The 19,371-nt window shown below is 35.4% G+C and overlaps 1 protein-coding gene and 1 non-coding gene across 3 annotated transcripts; one reads left to right on the forward strand and one right to left on the reverse strand.

The window, feature by feature from the left end:
* Nucleotides 1-3,037: 3,037 nt before the first annotated feature.
* LOC133778586 (bifunctional purple acid phosphatase 26-like) lies at nucleotides 3,038-8,343 on the forward strand. 2 transcript variants are annotated; one of them, XM_062218565.1, is made up of 10 exons: nucleotides 3,038-3,184; nucleotides 4,578-4,803; nucleotides 4,930-5,130; nucleotides 5,221-5,332; nucleotides 5,601-5,827; nucleotides 6,294-6,432; nucleotides 6,525-6,745; nucleotides 7,169-7,290; nucleotides 7,465-7,626; nucleotides 7,954-8,343. In XM_062218565.1, the coding sequence occupies exons 2-10, from the start codon at nucleotides 4,639-4,641 to the stop codon at nucleotides 8,009-8,011; spliced, it is 1,407 nt and encodes a 468-aa protein (XP_062074549.1). In that variant the 5' UTR covers nucleotides 3,038-3,184; nucleotides 4,578-4,638; the 3' UTR covers nucleotides 8,012-8,343. The 2 variants fall into 2 exon arrangements, with proteins under 2 accessions (XP_062074549.1, XP_062074547.1); XM_062218563.1 differs by having other exon boundaries at nucleotides 3,039-3,184; nucleotides 7,939-8,343.
* Nucleotides 8,344-12,825: 4,482 nt separating this feature from the next.
* LOC133781199 (small nucleolar RNA R71) lies at nucleotides 12,826-12,932 on the reverse strand. Its single transcript, XR_009869988.1, has one exon. It is a non-coding gene; the product is annotated as a small nucleolar RNA R71 (small nucleolar RNA).
* Between the last annotated feature and the right edge of the window lie 6,439 nt (nucleotides 12,933-19,371).

Raw genomic sequence — 19,371 nt, forward strand, 5'->3', positions numbered from 1 at the left:
TTGGTTGCGTGTTTCTTCGAGGCGGTGAGGGATATCTTATTGGTGATGGTGGGTGCCTTATGGGTGATGGTGGCTGTCATCCATTACGGGGCCTAGAAGGTCTCGAGTTTGCATGTGCTGGTTCAGGAACGTTCTGCGTGTTACCAGGATTTTGGGTCCGGGCCGCTACGGGGGCTCAGTTATTCCCAATTTCGGCTGGTACCTCAGCCGTTGAGTTGACAGGAGCTCCAGCCCGGGTATTTCTCCGAGGCCTTGAGGGAGCAGGATGTTCTACAGGTGGCGGAGGTTGCTCCGTTCTTCGTGTGGCATCATTTTTGCGAGGTCGCCCACGAGGCCTGCGGGGCGGAACATGAACATCTCGTGGAGGTGGAGCTTAGGCCTCAGGCGGAGGCGGGGGCTGAGCCGCTTGCGCTTCAGCAGCCAATCTGGCCAACTCCTCGTTACGTTTCTTGGCCTCTGCCAATTGTTTTCGCAACTGACGGTTTTCAAGCTCCACAATAGGGACATATCGCTCAGGGTTGTCATACATGTCCTCGTCGTCCCTGGGGGCCGGCGATGCAGGTGGTCCTCGAGAGTCAAAGGATCCACTCCTCTCATCTGGGTCCAAATTTATCATCGGCTGTTTCCCAGGGCGCCTCAGATAGTTAACTTCCTTTAGGATTTCCTCCTCAGGAATATTGGGATCATTTGCGGCCATAGTTGATTCAGGGAGGCTTCTTCGACTGACTAGACTCTAATACATATTGCCTGATGCTCTCAATGAAAGCACCAAACTGTTGACGCCGTTTTTCGTCAACTTAAATCGTAGAGCAATTAAACAATGTAAACTATGGGGCAAACGAATAGTAAGGAGAAACAATAAGGTTTTTACGTGGTTCAACAGTTAAATCTGCCTAGTCCACGAGTCAGTGTTATTAAGACTTGGAGTTTTCTAGAAATTCTTCAAAGATAAATTACCCAGAATTTTCACTCCAGATATCAGATAATCCGTCCTTTACAAGTGGTCATTCCTCTTCTATTTATAGAGAGGTTACAAAGTTCATTCCCACATATTTCGGGAAGATATTATGTATATCAATTCAAATAATTACATTAAATGTTGTATCTCTTATATACAAGGAAATGTCCCCTGAGGACCCGGGGACGGATAACAAACTAAATAATATCCCTTAAATGTTGGGATTATACAACAATAAATATGTCCATACATAACGGGTTGTCCCAGATGACTCATCGGGTCTTCGAGATCAGTGATCGACCCTGTGGCTGTCGAGGCTTATGGTTTTGCTACAAGCTTGCCACCTTACTCCAAGACATGCTCGGAATAGATAAATACTATCGAGGCTATTACGCTCGAGCCTGCGTTTCCCATGCTCGGGCTGCTCAATCCGAAGGCACTCGATAACGGATGTATCCCGATGTCATGTCATTTCGACCTCAGAAAGAATCTCGAGGTTACACATTTTCGAGATCATCATTTTACTTCGGAGATCTTACAACTGGACCATACAATGTATTTCATATATTTCGAGCTCACACTTGACGAGTCCAGTTTTCGAGGTCATAACTTCTGGTCTCGAAATCTGGGTGTAACATTTTGAGATTATTTTTATAATTTTAATCTATTTGTATTATTTTTTATCATTCATATTTTATAAAATATATTTTTTACATAATTCTTTGAAGAAAAAAATGCCGAGACCTTCATTACCATATATTTTATTCTCATTACTTCTTTTTTTCTTCTATTTTTTATCTTTCTCAATCAACATTTTATTTGTAGTAACTGGTTACTACTATCAAAATAATTTTGATTTTTTTTATAGTAATCCTGTGCCACTGTCAATTTTTTTTAGTAATGTGTGGTAGCTGGTTGTAACAATAAAATCAATTTTATTTTTAAGTTGTGTTGTAGTAACTAGTTACAACTATAAAAATAATTTTGATTTTTTTAGTAATGTATCATTATCAAAATATCAACTGAATTGTAACTGATTACTTAGTGAGATTTGGAAAAAAATGGATATGTAAAAAATAAACTAAATTGATCGTGAATGTAACTGATTATAACTAAGTCTGAAAAACAAAATAGATATGAAAAAAAAGAATCAGTTGCGATGGTAACTGGTTACTTAGCCAGACCTGGAAACAAATAGGATCACAAACGAAGAAGCTAAACTTGTTATAATCGTACCTGGTTACAAATTTAGATCTAAAAAAAAAGAATCAATCGTCATGGTACCTGGTTACTTAGTCAAGTATGAAAACAAAATCAGATCTAAATAAACAAATCTAAATTAATCGTTACTGTAACTGGTTACAGCTAGATCTAAAAAAAATCAGATATGAATAAAAAAAATCAGACGTCATTGTACTCGGTTACTTAAATAGATTTGGAAAAAGAAAACCCAGAAATCAGAACAGATCGTGAATTTAATCGGTTACAGTTAGGTTATAAGTAAAAAAATTAATTTTGAAGTGCAAAATCATATTTGAAATGACAAAATCAGATGTGATAAAGAAGAACAAGAACAAAGAGAATAAAAATAAAACTAGATCTGAAGAAGAAAAAGAAAAAGAAGAAGAAGTATAGGGGTGGAGGTACGTCGCAATCAGGGGCACGGGTAGAGGTGCGTCGTCGTCGGGGGCAGGGGCAGGGGTGGAGGTAGCATCGCCGGCGAAGAACTGAGATGCGAGAACCAAATGGGAGAGGAGAGAGGAAGAAAGGAGAAAAGAGAGAGGAATGTCACGAGAGAGAGAAATGAGAGGGTGAGAAAGAGTTTTGTGAATTTATGATTATGGTAATTTATTTTTTATATTATATAGAATTACTATATTTAAATTTTTTTTCAAAACTTATTATTTTTTGTATAATAATTTTTTTCTATCAATATAGAAACTATGTTTATTTTATTTATGTAAATTTCTCTAAATTTCTGCTACATAGAAGTGTTACCCAAGAGGAATATTCATGAACCATGTTTGTTTTGTTTTGTTTTTTCTTTGGGGTTTAAGGTTTTATCTAATAAATGTTTTTACAATAAAATAACTATAATGGATGCGTACGCCACGTCAACCTCATCACTGCTACCACGCGCCTTCATTTCGATTCCACAAATATCCAAATCCAAACATCAATCCCTTTGCGTAGTTCAGTTCCTCTCTGCTTTATGAAAACTTTCAGGTTTGTTTTTCTTCTTTTAAACACTTCAGCACTTACTTTTTTGCGTTAAAATGTTCTTTTTATGGCCATTATGTTGAATTTGATGATTAAGGTTCTGCTTAAGCCAATTGGGTACTGGTTGATTCACTCCAAATGTGCATCTTTGATCAATTTGATGCATGCAAGTTAAGATTACCAGCTCATAGTTTAATGGGCATTGTTTATTTTAATTATGTAGCTCGTTTCTGGAAATGATTTTGTTTGAGTTGAATATTGATGTTAGAACTTAGGTGTGATGTTGGATCTCGACATGGATTAGGGTACTTGGGTATAGGGTGTTCATTGGATCATATCTAATATTTTTAAACTTATCAGATCTGATTAGGATTGTTAGATTTTTACTATCAATCCAATCCAATTAATTTGTCTCAACCGATCCTATCCAATTAGCTATTGAATTGGATGAGTTTTATTTATTGGATGTGTTCACTTGTTTATGTATTTGAACTCATTGGATCTATTCAATAATTTTGAGTAAATATTTAGCTTAATTTGTTCAAATAATTTATAATTTATAAATAGAAAGACTAATTTGTTCAAAATGAGGTAATAAATTATAATCATAATCTTAAATAAATATATTTTAAATATATATATACAATTAGATCGGTTCAGTTTTATTGGATTTTTGCATATATCATCCAACAACCGATTCGATCCAATTTGTATATTCAAAATCTGATCCAATCATAATTGAATATCTAATTTTTGGCGATCGGTTCTAATTGGATCGGATGTTTTTTGCACACCTCTACTTAGGTATAACTAAAATTAGGCCAAGAAGTATGATGAGTTGAAGTCATGTGATTCAAATTAAATTAGAAAGAATTCAGACGCGACTTCCATTGTTTCTCTCTTGCTGACATTTATATTATTTGAGACTTGTGAGAGAGGATTAAGAGAATAACATGATGAAAGTTAGTGCTTAGGATATTGTTTTCACTTTGTCCACTCATAGTTCTGTCCAATGACAAGGCTGCAATGCCTTTATTTTTATGTCAGTTGAACTGCAGTTATATGAAACCTTAGCTATAGCTGTTTTAAAAACAAGAAAATAACCCATCACTCTTCATCATTTTGGTGTTTTGGTAGACAAAGGTATTTTTTTTTTTTTATTTCAAAAATAAAGAATAAGAAGCAAATGTGCATGGTTTATTAGGCTTAGTTGTGACTTTTTTATATGCCTTCACGTTCCTCCAATAAGTGTTTATGCCAAGTTTTTCAAACAGAATCATATGAAATTTTGAAATATTGTAGTAATGGGTTGTAATTTTGTTGGTGCATTTCAGTGTTCATGTTTCTCTGGTTAATCTTTCATGGTATATAAAAATGGTGTTGTATTTTTCTGATGTAGGTAGTCCATTGTGATATTCTGGCTGCATCGCTAACCATGGCAGAGGTTGCTAGGAGGCACCATGTTGTTTCAAATCATAGTCACATTTTTTCTCTTTTTAAGCATTTTGAACAATGTGAACGCCGGGATAACTAGCACGTTCATACGGTCAGAGTGGCCAGCAACTGATATCCCTATTGACAATGAGGCATTTGCAGTTCCAAATGGTCAAAATGCACCACAACAAGTAATAGTTTGCTTATGAGTACTTTAGTTGATAATAATCATATGTTACACTTCATTTCTTTCCCATATCCATATGTATTTCTTGAACCTTTTTCTAGGTTGTAATGTGCTTGATTAATCGTTGTAGGTTCACATAACTCAAGGTGATTATGATGGTAAAGCTGTAATAGTCTCATGGGTTACACCTGATGAACCAGGATCCAATAAAGTACAGTACGGAAAATCTGAGAATAAATATGAGTTCACAGCAGAGGGGACGGTCAGCAACTACACCTTCTATAAATATAAGTCAGGCTATATCCATCACTGCCTTGTTGACAACCTTGAGGTATTATTATATGCTACATATCGATGTTGTTGAACACAAACACTAATACAATTGATTTTAACATATGTGTTATGACTTTTGCATGTTCAGTATAGCACCAAGTACTATTACAAAATTGGGAGTGGTGATACTGCCAGAGAATTTTGGTTTGAAACACCACCAGAGATCAATCCAGATACTCCTTACAAATTTGGGATTATTGGTGAGTTATTGTCTTAATGCACTGGATCTCCTTATTCTTCTTGCTATATATTTCAAGTAATTTCTCCATTTTTATCTACTTTGGAAAGCTATTTTATATACAACTATATAATTAAGATTGCTTCTGCTAGCTATGTCCTTTAGTACCTTTTGTTTTAAGTTGTCCATGCTTGATACCTCTCTTAGCTAATACAAGTACATCCTTAAAAGTACACATATAATAGGATTCTGCATAATGTGTACAAAATATTAAACACTGAGTGTTGCAGGAGATATGGGCCAAACATATAATTCCCTTTCCACTCTGGAGCATTACATTCAGAGTGGAGCCACGGCAGTCTTATTTCTCGGAGATCTTTCATATGCTGATAGATATCAATATAATGATATTGGCTTACGTTGGGATACATGGGGTCGGTTTGTTGAACGAAGCACTGCATATCAACCGTGGATTTGGAACACAGGAAATCATGAAATCGAGTACTTTCCTGATTTGGTAAGGTGTTAAGAAGTGATATTTCAAGTAAACTCCTTGTTACTTCGTGCTTAGTGTTCGAGATATTTTTCTTTTCTTAGTCTCGTTTTCTAAGAATGGCATTATGGTCTGTCAATAAGAATTTTGTTGCAGTAGTTGTCATGTGCATTTATGTTCAGTTGCTGAGCCTAAAGTACTCTTAATGATATTTAGCTGTATTCCATGCTTTCTCTTCTGCTAATCTACCTTTGTTTTTGTATAAAAAAAAATATGAAAAAAGAATCTTATGAAGATTAGGCGTACTTTAAAGAATTATAGTTCTGAATTCTGTAAAGCAATTTAAGCCTCTCCTCTGCGATAAAAAAATTTAAGCTTCTCCTCTCTGACGGTATGGATTAGCAAACAGACAACTAACATGATTCCTAATTGACTTTTTGTTTATATATATTCAAATGCTTAACAAGTATGTATGTATTAATATTTGTAGGAAGAAGTTACTCCCTTCAAATCCTACCTCCAACGATACACTACTCCTTATAAGGCATGCAAAAGTAGCAGCCCCCTTTGGTATGCAATCAGACGCGCATCTGCTCATATAATTGTCCTCTCCAGTTATTCTCCATTTGGTATGCAACTCCTCATTCCTCATCGCTTTTCATTCTGATTCCTAATTTGTCAAACACTCAAATCAAATGTTTGTCTGCTCTCATATGAACAGTAAAATACACACCTCAATGGACGTGGCTGAGACAAGAACTTGAAAAGGTTGACAGGGAAAGGACACCATGGCTGATTGTTCTGATGCACATTCCAATCTATAACAGCAACAGTGTACACTTCATGGAAGGCGAAAGCATGAGAAGTGTGTTTGAGAGTTGGTTTGTTGAATACAAAGTTGATGTTATCTTTGCTGGACATGTTCATGCCTATGAAAGATCAGTATGGTTTTCTCCCTTTACACTCTTCTAACTTAACACCCAATTTGCATGTTCCTTTAAATTTTAACAACATTAAATTTTCAAGCACAAGAAATAAGTCGTTTTTTTACTCAGAATTTACCTGTTGTCCTTATTTATGAAACAAGAGAAAACTCAAAGCTATATGGGGTAAACATGTTTTTGCATGACATCAAACTTTTTGATATTCCAAGGCTCCGTGGTTTTTTATGTCAAGACACACACAACAGGTCGTTCCAAAACATCAGAACTTTTAGAGAACTGCCTGTTTTTTGAGGGAAAAAAAAAATCCACTTTCTTATGCTGCTAGCTCTTCATTACTACCAAAACATGATTATGTTAATTCCTAACAATTTTATTCATTTGGCTAATACTGTTTCCTTTTTTCTTTTTTCAATATTTTCAGTATAGAATTTCAAATATAAGGTACAATGTTACAAGTGGTGATCCTTACCCTGTACCAGACGAATCAGCTCCAGTTTACATAACAGTCGGAGATGGAGGAAATCAAGAAGGTCTTGCCGGAAGGTAAAACCCTTTTTCTCATGAATACATATATTATATATTATGTGATATTTTCTTGGCAATTCAAGAAGTTGAATTAAATTTGATGAGTGTTGAAAGTATCTCCAACTGCTGTAGCTCACAAGAGAACTTACAATCCTTAATTAGCTGTGTTTGATGATTATGTGGAAAATGTAGATTCCTTGATCCACAACCAGAGTACTCTGCATTCCGAGAAGCGAGTTATGGACATTCAACATTGGAGATTATGAACCGGACACATGCACTTTACCATTGGAACCGGAATGATGATGGGAAGAAGTTGGCCACTGATGCCTTTGTATTGCACAACCAGTACTGGTGAGTAAATCTATCACCAAAAATAACATTGAGAAGGAATTGTATACTGAGATGTGAATACCAAGTTATCAAACATTCAAATTTAACTAAAAGATGATCACTTTTTTCACTCTTAGTTGTTAAAACTCAAAAACTAAGTAGGTCCATCTATAAGATTTCTTAAACATGGTGTTATGGTGGAGCGGATCACCTACTTTGTTGGTCAATTTTCTTCATTTTGAGAAGAATTCTGTGGCAGGCAGTTGGCAAATGTAACTGATAATTTTGTTCTTAATGAATGCTGAACTAACTTGGTTTTTGGTCATAATGTAGGGCTAACAATCGCAGGAGGAGAAAACTGAAGAAGCATTACCTGAGGAGTGTAGTTGGAGGGATTGACAATTAGTGGAGAAGAAATTAAAGGGCATTTGCATGGTTCAATAGAAAGAAGGGAATACAATTGCCATTGGATTGGCTAGTTCTACTTTTTAAGCTCTGCAATCCTCATTGGCTAATAAGCTAGGTTTCTTTGTACTAGAACTATCTGCCTTAGCAAACCCCTCTATTTCTAAATCCCTTGTATTGTTTCCCATGAAAAAAAAAAACCACTATTGGAAAGTGAGATAATAAGGGATCAATAGATGTGTTGTCTTTCATGAAACCAAGACTTGCAAAAGTACTGTTTGGAAAGCGAGAACATATTGCTATTTAAAAGAAGAAAGCAAAGATTTCTTTTTTTATGGTGAAACTAAGATGCACTAGCCAATTTTTTTTAAGGAACATAGGCTAGATTTGAAGAAACACTTTGTTCATTTTGAGCAGTGTTGATGGGATTTAGTAAATGAAGTTGCTGAAACTGAGAGAATAAGAATTGAAGGAATAGACAAGCTACATGTGGAGAAAGACGAGAGACTAGATAATAGTAGAACAGAAGCTGAGAGACCTAATTGCTTTAAATTTTAAAATATTTCAGGATAAGACAAATTGTCAAATTCCATAGATATCAAAACAATAAAGTAAATATGGTTTTCAAGAATTTTTATTCAAAAATTTGGGATGTTGAAAAATTAGATTTTTTTTAATAATTTTTGTATTGGTCTCTTTTAAGTTTCTTTTAAAAAATACGAACTTAGAATTTTATTGCAAAAATACAATGTCTCAATACTAAGAATATACTGAAAACAACTACAAATATTTTAAAAGAAATGACCCAAAATAAACAAAAATGATAAAATTAATATTTTGCTAAATATACCAATACAAAAAATAAAACTAAAAAATAACCAAACATAACCAAAAATATACTAAATAACACAAAAATAAAATAATCATATACTAAAGGAGAATTTTACGAATAAAATCAAGATATAGTTATCTAATTTTGGTATTACAATCAACTAACACATCATTGAGAAAGACGTCTTGTTGTCTCACATAGTTGATTATGTCTAAAGTTTGATTTTGTCTTTTGTTGTCTCTGAGGTTCGAAGGTTTTTTTTTCTTTTGGTGATTATGACTTCGATTGGAGGTTCTGCTTATGATATTGATAATATTACTATAGAAGATGAAGATGATGAGGGCCTTTTGGTTGAGAATACGGTGAGTGAAGATGTTATAATTGATGCACGGTGGTGCTCAGTGGGCCGGTTTATCAACGATGGGGTGGTTGATTTTCCATCGATGCAGCAAACATTGGCGGCATTGTGGATGCCTGGCCGAGGGGTGACTATTAAAGAATTAGATGTAAATCGATATCTTTTCTAGTTTTACCATGAGATAGATATTACAAGAGTGATCGAGGGCAGTTCGTGGTTGATTAGTGCTCAAAAATGCAAATTTATTAGTTTTAAAGTGTAAAATAAATTAAGTTTTAATTAATATTTTCATGAATTTATTGTAATATATTTTATAATTGAAAATATTAATTTTAATTTAATTTATGTTTAATATTCAGGAAATAAATTGCATTTGGACACTAATAAAAATGGAGAATAGAGAAATAGTTAAAACTGAAAAAGAAAATGAAGAAAGTGGTATTTTTGGAAGAAATGAATCTCAGGCCCGTTGGCCCAAGCCCAGCACAAGCTCTCTCTTCTCTTTGCCCAGCTGCCACGTGTCACCGCCACCGCCTGCCACGCGTCCCAGCTCCTCCTTCAGCCTCCTTTCCACCTGCATTGACCCACCATGCACATATATGTATATTATGTACAACGTGACCTTGCCTTCTTTTGCTGAGGCCCAGCGAAAGCCAGCCTTGCCCTCTTTATTTCTCCCTCAGCCGAAGGTCCAAAGAGAAGCCTCCTTCAATAGCAGCCTCTCCTTCTCAGCAAGCCCAAGTGGCCAAACAAAGGCCCACGGTTCCAGCAGCCCAAAGCCAGCCCAATGCATCAACACCCCAGCCAGCCGCCTACGTGGCAGTTTCCCGTTGGCTGAAAATGGGTCAAAACCCTCTTGTGTCACCAGCCATATTTTGTGGGTATTGGGCTTTGTAAATTGCTATTTTGAGCTTTATAGATCATGTTTTTGTGGTATTTTATAAAAAGAGCATTTTGACTATACACAAAAATAGATAGGGTAATATTGATAATAAGATTTGATTTTTCAAAATCATATTTTATTATTAATATTTCAGATTTATTTTGTAAACCCCATTTTGTTGTTTAATTTCTTTTTAGTCATTTTCCCCATCTATAAATAGGGACACTTTCTTCACATTTGGTATGTAATTTTTAGAGTAGAGAAACTATAGCAAAATTTCCACTCACTTTCTTCTCATATTTTATTCTTAGAATTTTGTGAGAATCATGAGTATAATGGCCTAATCTTTCTAGGAAGGTTAGGGATGATTCCATATGCAAGTGGTGTTATTTTGCTACTTTGATTTACTATGTTCTTAATGTAATATATTTGAGTTATTTATGTTCTTTCATCTCTATCTTTATTTTATTATCTTTATTTACTTATGCTAATAGTATATAGGATTAGTCATGCTCTTTCTATGTGCTTCTAGTTAGTAAAAGTAATATTGATACATAATTTTATGTCTAATCTTCTATTGCATTATTGCCCTTGGGTATATTGTCATTTTTAGATTTTTTATAAGATTAACATTGTGCTTTTAAAGTAAAGAACTTTATAACTCAAATGAACTTTTGTTAGAAAAACTATGGACTTTAATGTTAGATTTTCCAAGTAAATGTTGGGATGTGAACTATTTACTTGTGTATTTTTGTAAATCAAGTAACCAAGTAACTAATCAAGCATATGGATGATTCTTGAAACCTTTCCATTTCTCAAACTCTTGATTACATCTTACATTTATCTCACCTATCTCACTTTATCATTTCATCAAAAAAATACAATACCAAAATCTCAACCTCTTTCCATTTACAATTTTATTTACTTCTTGTTACTAACTTTTAGTGTTATTTTCTACTAATCTTTTGATTTTAGGTTACCTCCTTGTGGATCGACCGTCCGATCTTACTACAACTACCGCTTAGTGTAGTCACATTTTGGGCGTTAAACAAATTTTGGCACCGTTGCTGGAGAGGTAATTTTCAAAGGTTTAGTGAAATTTTTACAAAAATATTAGTAACTTTATTTGTGTTTCTGTTGGAATAAATATTGTGTTAATATAATTTTTATTTACTATTTTTTTAATTAATTAGATTATTATTATAACAAAAATAGAAAGAAAAAAAAACTAAAAAAAAAAATTTCTTTATTTATATATATATATATATTTTTCTTCTCTTCTACACTTTTTTTTTTCGGTAATAAAAATATCTATATATTTATACATATCTATAAAAAAAAAACTAAAAAAAGAAAAAAAAGCAAAAACAGAAAAAAAATATATATATATTTATTCTTATTTCTATTTCTTTTTTTTTTCCATTTTTCTTCTCTTTTTGTTTAAAAAAAAAAACCATATATATTTATATAATTTTTTTTTTAATTCTTACTCCATTTTTCTTTCTTAATTTCTATTCTATTTTTTTTTAGTTTAATACATATTTGAAAAAAAATAGATTGAGCTTGTTATTTTCTCTTCACTTTAATTTTCTTTTCTTTATTTTATTTTGTTTTGTGTTTTTTATTTTTTTTATTTTGTTACTTAGTTTAGGTTTTTCTTTTCCTTTGCCTTAGTTTTCCTTAGAATTTAGGCTTTAAAAAAAAAAAAAACATAAAATTGCATAAAATTGTTCATAAAATTTCGATCATAAAACTCTTAGTATTGGGAACAATTGTGTAATATTACAAATGGTAGAAACCGATATTGTTCTGTCTAAAAAGATTGGTTGTTAAATAAGGTTTGTGATAGCGTTACCCTCCACACTTACCTGGGAACCTCGGGGAGTTCTGTCTAGGCAAATGTGGGTCTAAAACGGTACCTTGGCAACCTTCCCAATCGGCCTGGGAACATTTCGAGCATCTACCTTTGCACTATTACATTGTTGAACTTATTACTATAAGAAAACCAAGCTTGTTTTGTCAAAATAAGCAATTTCACTTTGCTTAAAGGTTGTTTGGTCGAAAAGGTTGACTTGTGATCCACCATACTTACTCAGTAACCTCGGGGAGTTCTAGTAAAGCGTTGGAGATCACCCGAAAACCTCCAAATCTACCTGGGAACAAGTTTAACAAAAAAAAAATCAATCAAAAAAAAAAAAAAAAAAAGAGACATAAAATAAATCTAATTCTGATTTTCGAGGGTGGATGAATCATCACGAAGCTTCCAGTGACACTTCTTCCAATTCATCTGCCACTCCTTCTGGAACTCCTTCCACCAATCCAGCTTCTCCACAAACTTTCACTGATAATAACCCATTCGCAATGGCTCGCAATGATGAAATCCAACCAAGAACTCTCAATGACTACCTCCATCCTACTCGCACTTCCACGCCTTCATGCATTATCTTCCCTCCTAATATGCCCGCATTAGACTTTAAACCTGGTATGATTCAACTCCTGCCTACATTTCATGGAATGGAAAACGAAAGCCCATACGTGCATATCAGTGAATTCGAGGAGGTGGTAGCCACGTTCTATAACCGAGCCGACAATGCCGATGTTGTGCGACTGAAGTTCTTCCCTTTCTCCTTGAAGGAGAAAGCCAAAAGCTGGTTGTACTCTTTGAGACCTAGGTCGATTGGAACATGGGAGGAGATGACCAAATCTTTCTTTCTGAAACACTTCCCCAGCCATAAGACTAACAGTCTAAAACGTCAGATTTCCACATTCTCCCAAAAAGACAATGAAACGTTCCATCAAGTCTGGGAAAGATTCAAAGATCTGTTAAATCAGTGCCCGCACCATGGCTATGAGAACTGGCGTTTGGTCAGTTACTTCTATGAAGGCCTCACGAGTCATGAGCGCCAATTTGTAGAAATGCTATGCAATGGTGAATTCCTCGAAAAAGAGCCAGACGATGCTCTTGAATATCTCGAAGAAACCGCGAAAAAGTCTCACACCTGGACTGGTCCAAGTGCTACTGACAGCACCAATCGACACAAACCATCTGCGATCTATCAACTTCGAGAAGAGGATAGTATTAAGGCCCAACTCGAAGCTTTGAAAAAGAAATTTGAGGTCTTAATGACGAAAAATGGGCAAAATTTGCACATGATCGCTCAAGCGGAACCGCAAGAACCTTGCTTTGTTTGTGGAGGGATGGAGCACTTAGCTAAGGACTGCTTAGCTTTGAATGAAATGAGGGGGTTTATGAGGAGCAATGCAATGCCTTAGGGGCATATAACAAGCCATTCTCCCATACGTACAACCCTGGTTGGAGAAACCACCCAAATTTCAGTTGGAGAGATTCCAACCAAGCTCAATCGTCTGGAGGCCAATGGAGAAATGAGCAGCAAGTTCAACCATCAAAGGCGTATTCTGCACCTCATTACAATGCGCATCCACAACGAAACTCTCTCGAGAGTACTCTTCATGCATTCATGGAGGAACAATCCAAATTGAATCGCCAAATGATGAAGGAAATCAAGGAAATGAAATGTCAATTCTCAAAATTGACTGAATCCTTGGCCATTCCGGAAAAGGCAAACTTCCTTCCTAACCGAAATTCAATGTTCAAGGCCAACACATGGCCCGATCTTCAAATTCAAATGATCAAAACGTCAAGGAAGTGAATGCCATCACGACGAGAAGCGGTAAAACTTTGCCAGACCCACCCATTAAATCCAACTCTCCCAGTATTCCAAAAGTCATTTCCGAAAATCCACGCTCAATGCCACCCCAAAGGTACCATTTCCCCAGGCTTTGAAACCTGTTGGGAAACTTCCTGATAACCGAGCTGAACTCCTTGAGCACTTGACACAAGTGAAGATTAATCTTCCTTTGCTTCACATCATTAAACAAGTGCCTGCTTATGCCAAAATCATCAAGGATCTTTGCACTGCAAAAAGGAAGCACCATGTCAAGAAGACTGCTTTCTTGACCGAGAAAGTGAGTGCGGTGATTGAACAAAAGACACCGCCAAAATACAAAGATCCCGGTTGTCCCACCATTTCTTGCCAAATTGGGACTCATGAAGTCAGCCAAGCCTTACTTGATCTTAGTGCGAGTGTCAATCTCATGCCTTATTCTGTATACTCGCAACTCGGTCTTGGAGAAATGAAGCCAACATCTGTTGTACTACTGTAACGCCCCAAACTCCAGGGACCGTTACGGTGTGCCTTGTAAACAGTGCTAAACTCGCTAATCGAGTCATTTGGCCAAAATCGTGAAACTTAGTATGATTAGCGGTTTAGGGATTAAAAATTTGGTTAGGATGTAACGTTTCACTAAAACGTTTAATATATACATTGGGATCCCGAAAATAAAGTTTCAGAGTCTATTACAGAAAGCATTTACAACAGGCCGTTCTAAGCGGCAAAACAGGGTTCAACCCTAATTCCACTTTAAACCTCGGCCGTGGTGGTCGAGCAGCTGCATATGTACACGTCATCACCTAAGCTCTCCAACTCAAGGATGGTCCAGCTTCCTCTTGCCTTTACCTGCACCACGTAGCACCCGTGAGCCGAAGCCCAGCAAGAAAACCCAATAAAGCATGATATAATATCAACAACGATCATAATAACCATTCAGGACTATCAGTCCAAGCAAATAGGTGACAATAGCCAAAAGTCACAATAATGAGCATCGCTCCCTTTAGCCATGTGACGATAGGGTCACCACGGCTTAACTGATAAGTGATTCTTTCATAAGTTTGATCAGGACAGGTGCATGGTGAATGGTCACCAACATAACCTTCCTCCCGACTCTAGAGTCGTGCTATGGACAGCGTCCCCTAGCCATGTGACAAACAGTCACCGGGGTCATATACCTTGGCTATAAACATCTGGTCATAGACCAGGCAAGCGCTTATAAGTTCTTCGACCTTAGGGTCGGTCCCGCACTAATGCCATGGAGCTATTCAATGCGTGATCATCGACCTTAGGGTCGGTCTGGCATTAGTGCCTTAGAGCCACTCAATGCACGATTCTTTACTTCAGAGTCGGTCCAGCATTAATGCCATAGAGCCATTCAATGCATGATTCATCGACCTTAGGGTCGGTCTAGCATTAATGCCATAGAGCCATTCAATGCGTGATTCTCGACTTTAGAGTCGGTCCCTGACTAGTCAGTGTCATACACAAGTAAGTCATGCTGCCAATCATATATCACATGTTCCATATCCATAAACAAGGTATTCAGCATGCTTACTAAACAGGTATTAGTATAATTAGGACCATGTACGAACACAGAGACTCAAGCTCTGAACGATATCATACTCAGTATATAAGGCATGTCCCAATCACATGTTTCTCATGCATCATATGCAATAAATCCAGCAATCTAACATGCACCAATAACAGCCATGCATGTCACGTTTAATAGTCAACCAGCATGCGTCAAGAATAGCCATGCATGTCATACATAGTAATCAACCGACATGCTTCAATAATAACCACGCATGTCATACTCATTAATCAACCAACATGCATCATAATAACCACGCATGTCATACATAACAATCAACCGACATGCATCAATAATAACCATGCATGTCTCATACATAATAACCAACCGACATGCATCAATAATAACCATGCATGTCCCATACATAATAATCAACCGACATGCATCAATAATAACCATGCATGTCTCATATACACAAGGTGCAGTTTTCTTACCTCAGATTCGAGCTAGAACCAATATAAGAACGACCCTTGAGAACGATCAACCTTTAAGCCCTTAGCGGTCACCTAATCATAACCAAATATGGAACACCATCAATAACATGATAATCAAAGGTTCCACACCAATATCTAGCCCCCAAGAGATCAATCCAAACTAAACCAAGTAGTAGGGACACTCCCGAGGCCCATAGCTAAGTTCCCGGGGTCAAAACGAGCAAACGGGGTGAAAACAGGGCAAGGGCTGCGGCCCTAGCACCTTGGGCCGCGGCCCCCAGGGTTCTCTGAGGCTAGGGCCGCGGCGCCCAGCAAGCACAAATTCCTGACACCTGCTTCATCGAACTAGGGCCGCGGCGCACAAGAACAGGGCCGCGGCCCCCAACCCTGGGCCATTCCCAAACGTGTTTCAAGCACTCCAAATCCTCCAAAAACATACCCAAACATTCCCCAATCATCAAATCAAAGTTCCCAAGCTCCCCAATGGTCCAAAACCACCAAAACCCAAGGCTCAAACCAACCAAAAACCCAACAATTAACAAAGTCCAATTCTAAGCTTTAAAACTTCAAACTTAGATTACCTTCGATTGGGTTATTTCTCATCAAATCATTCGGTTAAGAAGCTTCTAATCTTTCCTAGGATCGCTATGCCTCGACCCTCGCTTGATTCCGACTCCCAGAACTCAAGATTTCCTCAAAAAGGCTCAAACGGTAAAACGGTCTGTTTTGAGAGAGAACGAGAGATTTCTAACGTACGTTCTTATCTGTCAAGCTACTTCAAGCTTAAGTAACCTTAAATAAAACCTAGTGCTCGGGGTCCCGAAAACACCCTCGGGGACACTATAGTCAAAACTTCCAGAATTTCACCCTGATCTCAAATATTCCCAATCTATCACCAAATAAACATTTCTATTACCCCAAAATTGACCCCGTTATGACAAAACCGCTAATCCATTATATATGACCGTCTCATGTCGAATAGCTCGAATATATCTCCATAATAATTAAATCTCATTCACAAATTACAATATGCACCCAATTTACAAATATGCCCTCAACATGCCAAATTACCAAAATGCCCTTATAATAATAAATACACCCATATGCATGCATTCACCATCATATAATAATATAATTCACGTAAACATGCATATAATCATTATATATCATATTAAATCAATTATGGCCCTCCCGGCCTCCTAATCAAGGTCCTAAACCTTATTAGGAAATTTGGGGCATTACAACTACAGCTTGCTGATCGTTCCACTAAAAAGCCTAGGGGTATCGTTGAGGATGTATTGGTTCAAATTGAAAAATTCTATTACCCACTACAACAAAATAGACATTTAATGGCTATATGGGGGAGACATTGTAGACATTTGATGTCTCCCCCTAGGGGAGACGTTGTTGCAGGGGCCATCTAAAGTGGCCCTATGACGTCTCCCATGGGGAGACTTTGTAAACATCCAACGTCTCCCCCTGGGAGACGTCATAGGGTGTACGTGTACAACCTATGACGTCTTCCAGGGGGAGACGTTGGATGTCTACAAAGTCTCCCCATAGGAGACGTCATAGGTTTTTGTATTTTTTTAAAAAAATTTAAATAATTATTTTCAGTATATTAATTAATAGAATTAAATATATTAATTTTTTTTGAAAAAGAATTAAATATATTAATTAAAAAATCTAAATTATATACAAATTTAAATTTTGAATTTTCATTAATAAAATCGAAATGTGTATATCTAATATGTTTTTGCTAGCTAAGTATACAAAATTGTAATATTTGTTGTTAAACATACAAAATTAACAAATATTACACTAGCTAGCTAAACATATAGTAAGAAAGAAAAAGTCAAAGTAAAAAAAAACCTAATATGTGGGACGATGGCTTTGAATTATCGGTAGCATATGGTTCGCCCAGTGTTGTCGCATTTCATTAATCTGTGCTTGTGTATATGGCTTAGTGTTTAGCTGCAAAAAATACAAAGTAAAATATATTAGCTAATCAATTATTTGATTATATATACTTTAATAATAAATAAATTGTTAACTTTGTATAAATTTATATACATACCTCTTTCTTCAAGTAACGTCCAGGTCGTGAATGTTCAATGTAATCCTTGAACATTCTCATCACATAATATCCACATGCCACATATAATAAGCACAACACAATTCAAATATAATAATAGAATACATAATTCTAGACAAAATCGGACAGTATTTCCCCTATAATATTGATCTAACCATCTGATAACAACAAGTCAAACAATTCAAACAGCACACAATAAGTTTCTTCCTTATAGCTCCACAGCACACAAACAAATTTTCCAGAACCTACTTCACTAAAACACACAGTTCTCAACCTTCTGTTATCACCGCAACACACAATTTTAATCTCAGAACCTACTTCACTATGGATGAATATTTAAGATATTCAAACTCCTCTAACAAAAATTTAATAATACTAAAACGAGAGATAAGATAATGTACGTACCTCTTGCAATTAATAGTCCTAGCTAGAAAATTTACTTCACTTTGCAATGCACTTTGCTATTAAATTCACAACCAACAAAATTGAATTCATTAATAAATAAGAAATTACTAAATAAATAAATAAAACATAATATATATAATCAACCTACTTCAATGTTAATAAAATAATTAAAATATAAATACAAATATATAATTTTTGAATAATATAATGATATAAATAAAAAAAAATCATAAACATATATACTTGAATTACGTATTTCTATACATGCAATTTAGTATGTAAATTAAAATTAAATTATTTTCCTTATTTTAGACACATACATATACTTAATCAACCTAAAAATTTAATTAAAAAAATCTACAATTTTCGAATTAAATAGTAAAAAATAAATAAAAAATAGTAAATAACATGGTATAACTATTAAATCTCAATTGTGTATCTCAAATCTTCATTAAAATCATTTTTCAAACTTTAAAAAAATATTTATAATAAACTCACAAATCATAAAAAAAAATGCACAAAAATAATTATTTCTATCATTCTAACTATAATACATTGTTTTAATAATGAAATCATATCTCAAATCTTCTTCAAATCAAGCAATATTACCCAAAACCGCAACCCACAATACCCTAAAATCTCAATATTAACCCATTATAATTAAAGAAAATAAATAAAAATATATTATCATAACTATTATACACTAATTAAAATGAACAAACATACCTAAAATTAGTTTTTGGAGGAGAAAATCGGCCAAAATCGGTATCAATTTCGCCCAAAATCACTCACAATACCCAAAACCGCAACCCCAAAATACCCTAAAATCCCAATATTAACCTATTATAGTTAAAGAAAATAAACAATAGTACATTATCCTAACTATTAAACATGAATTAAACTTAAAAACTTACCTCAAATCAATTTTCGGAGGAGGAAAACGGAAGAAAAATCGCCCAAAATCGCCAAGGAAATGCCCAGAAATTGCCTCTGGTTTCGTCTGGTTGGTGAATGGCTCGGGGAAGGAGATATATAGGGGAGGCTTCCAACGTCTTCCCTGGGAAGACGTGT

The sequence above is a fragment of the Humulus lupulus genome, chromosome 5 (assembly GCF_963169125.1).
Source record: "Humulus lupulus chromosome 5, drHumLupu1.1, whole genome shotgun sequence".
Lineage (NCBI taxonomy): Eukaryota > Viridiplantae > Streptophyta > Magnoliopsida > Rosales > Cannabaceae > Humulus > Humulus lupulus.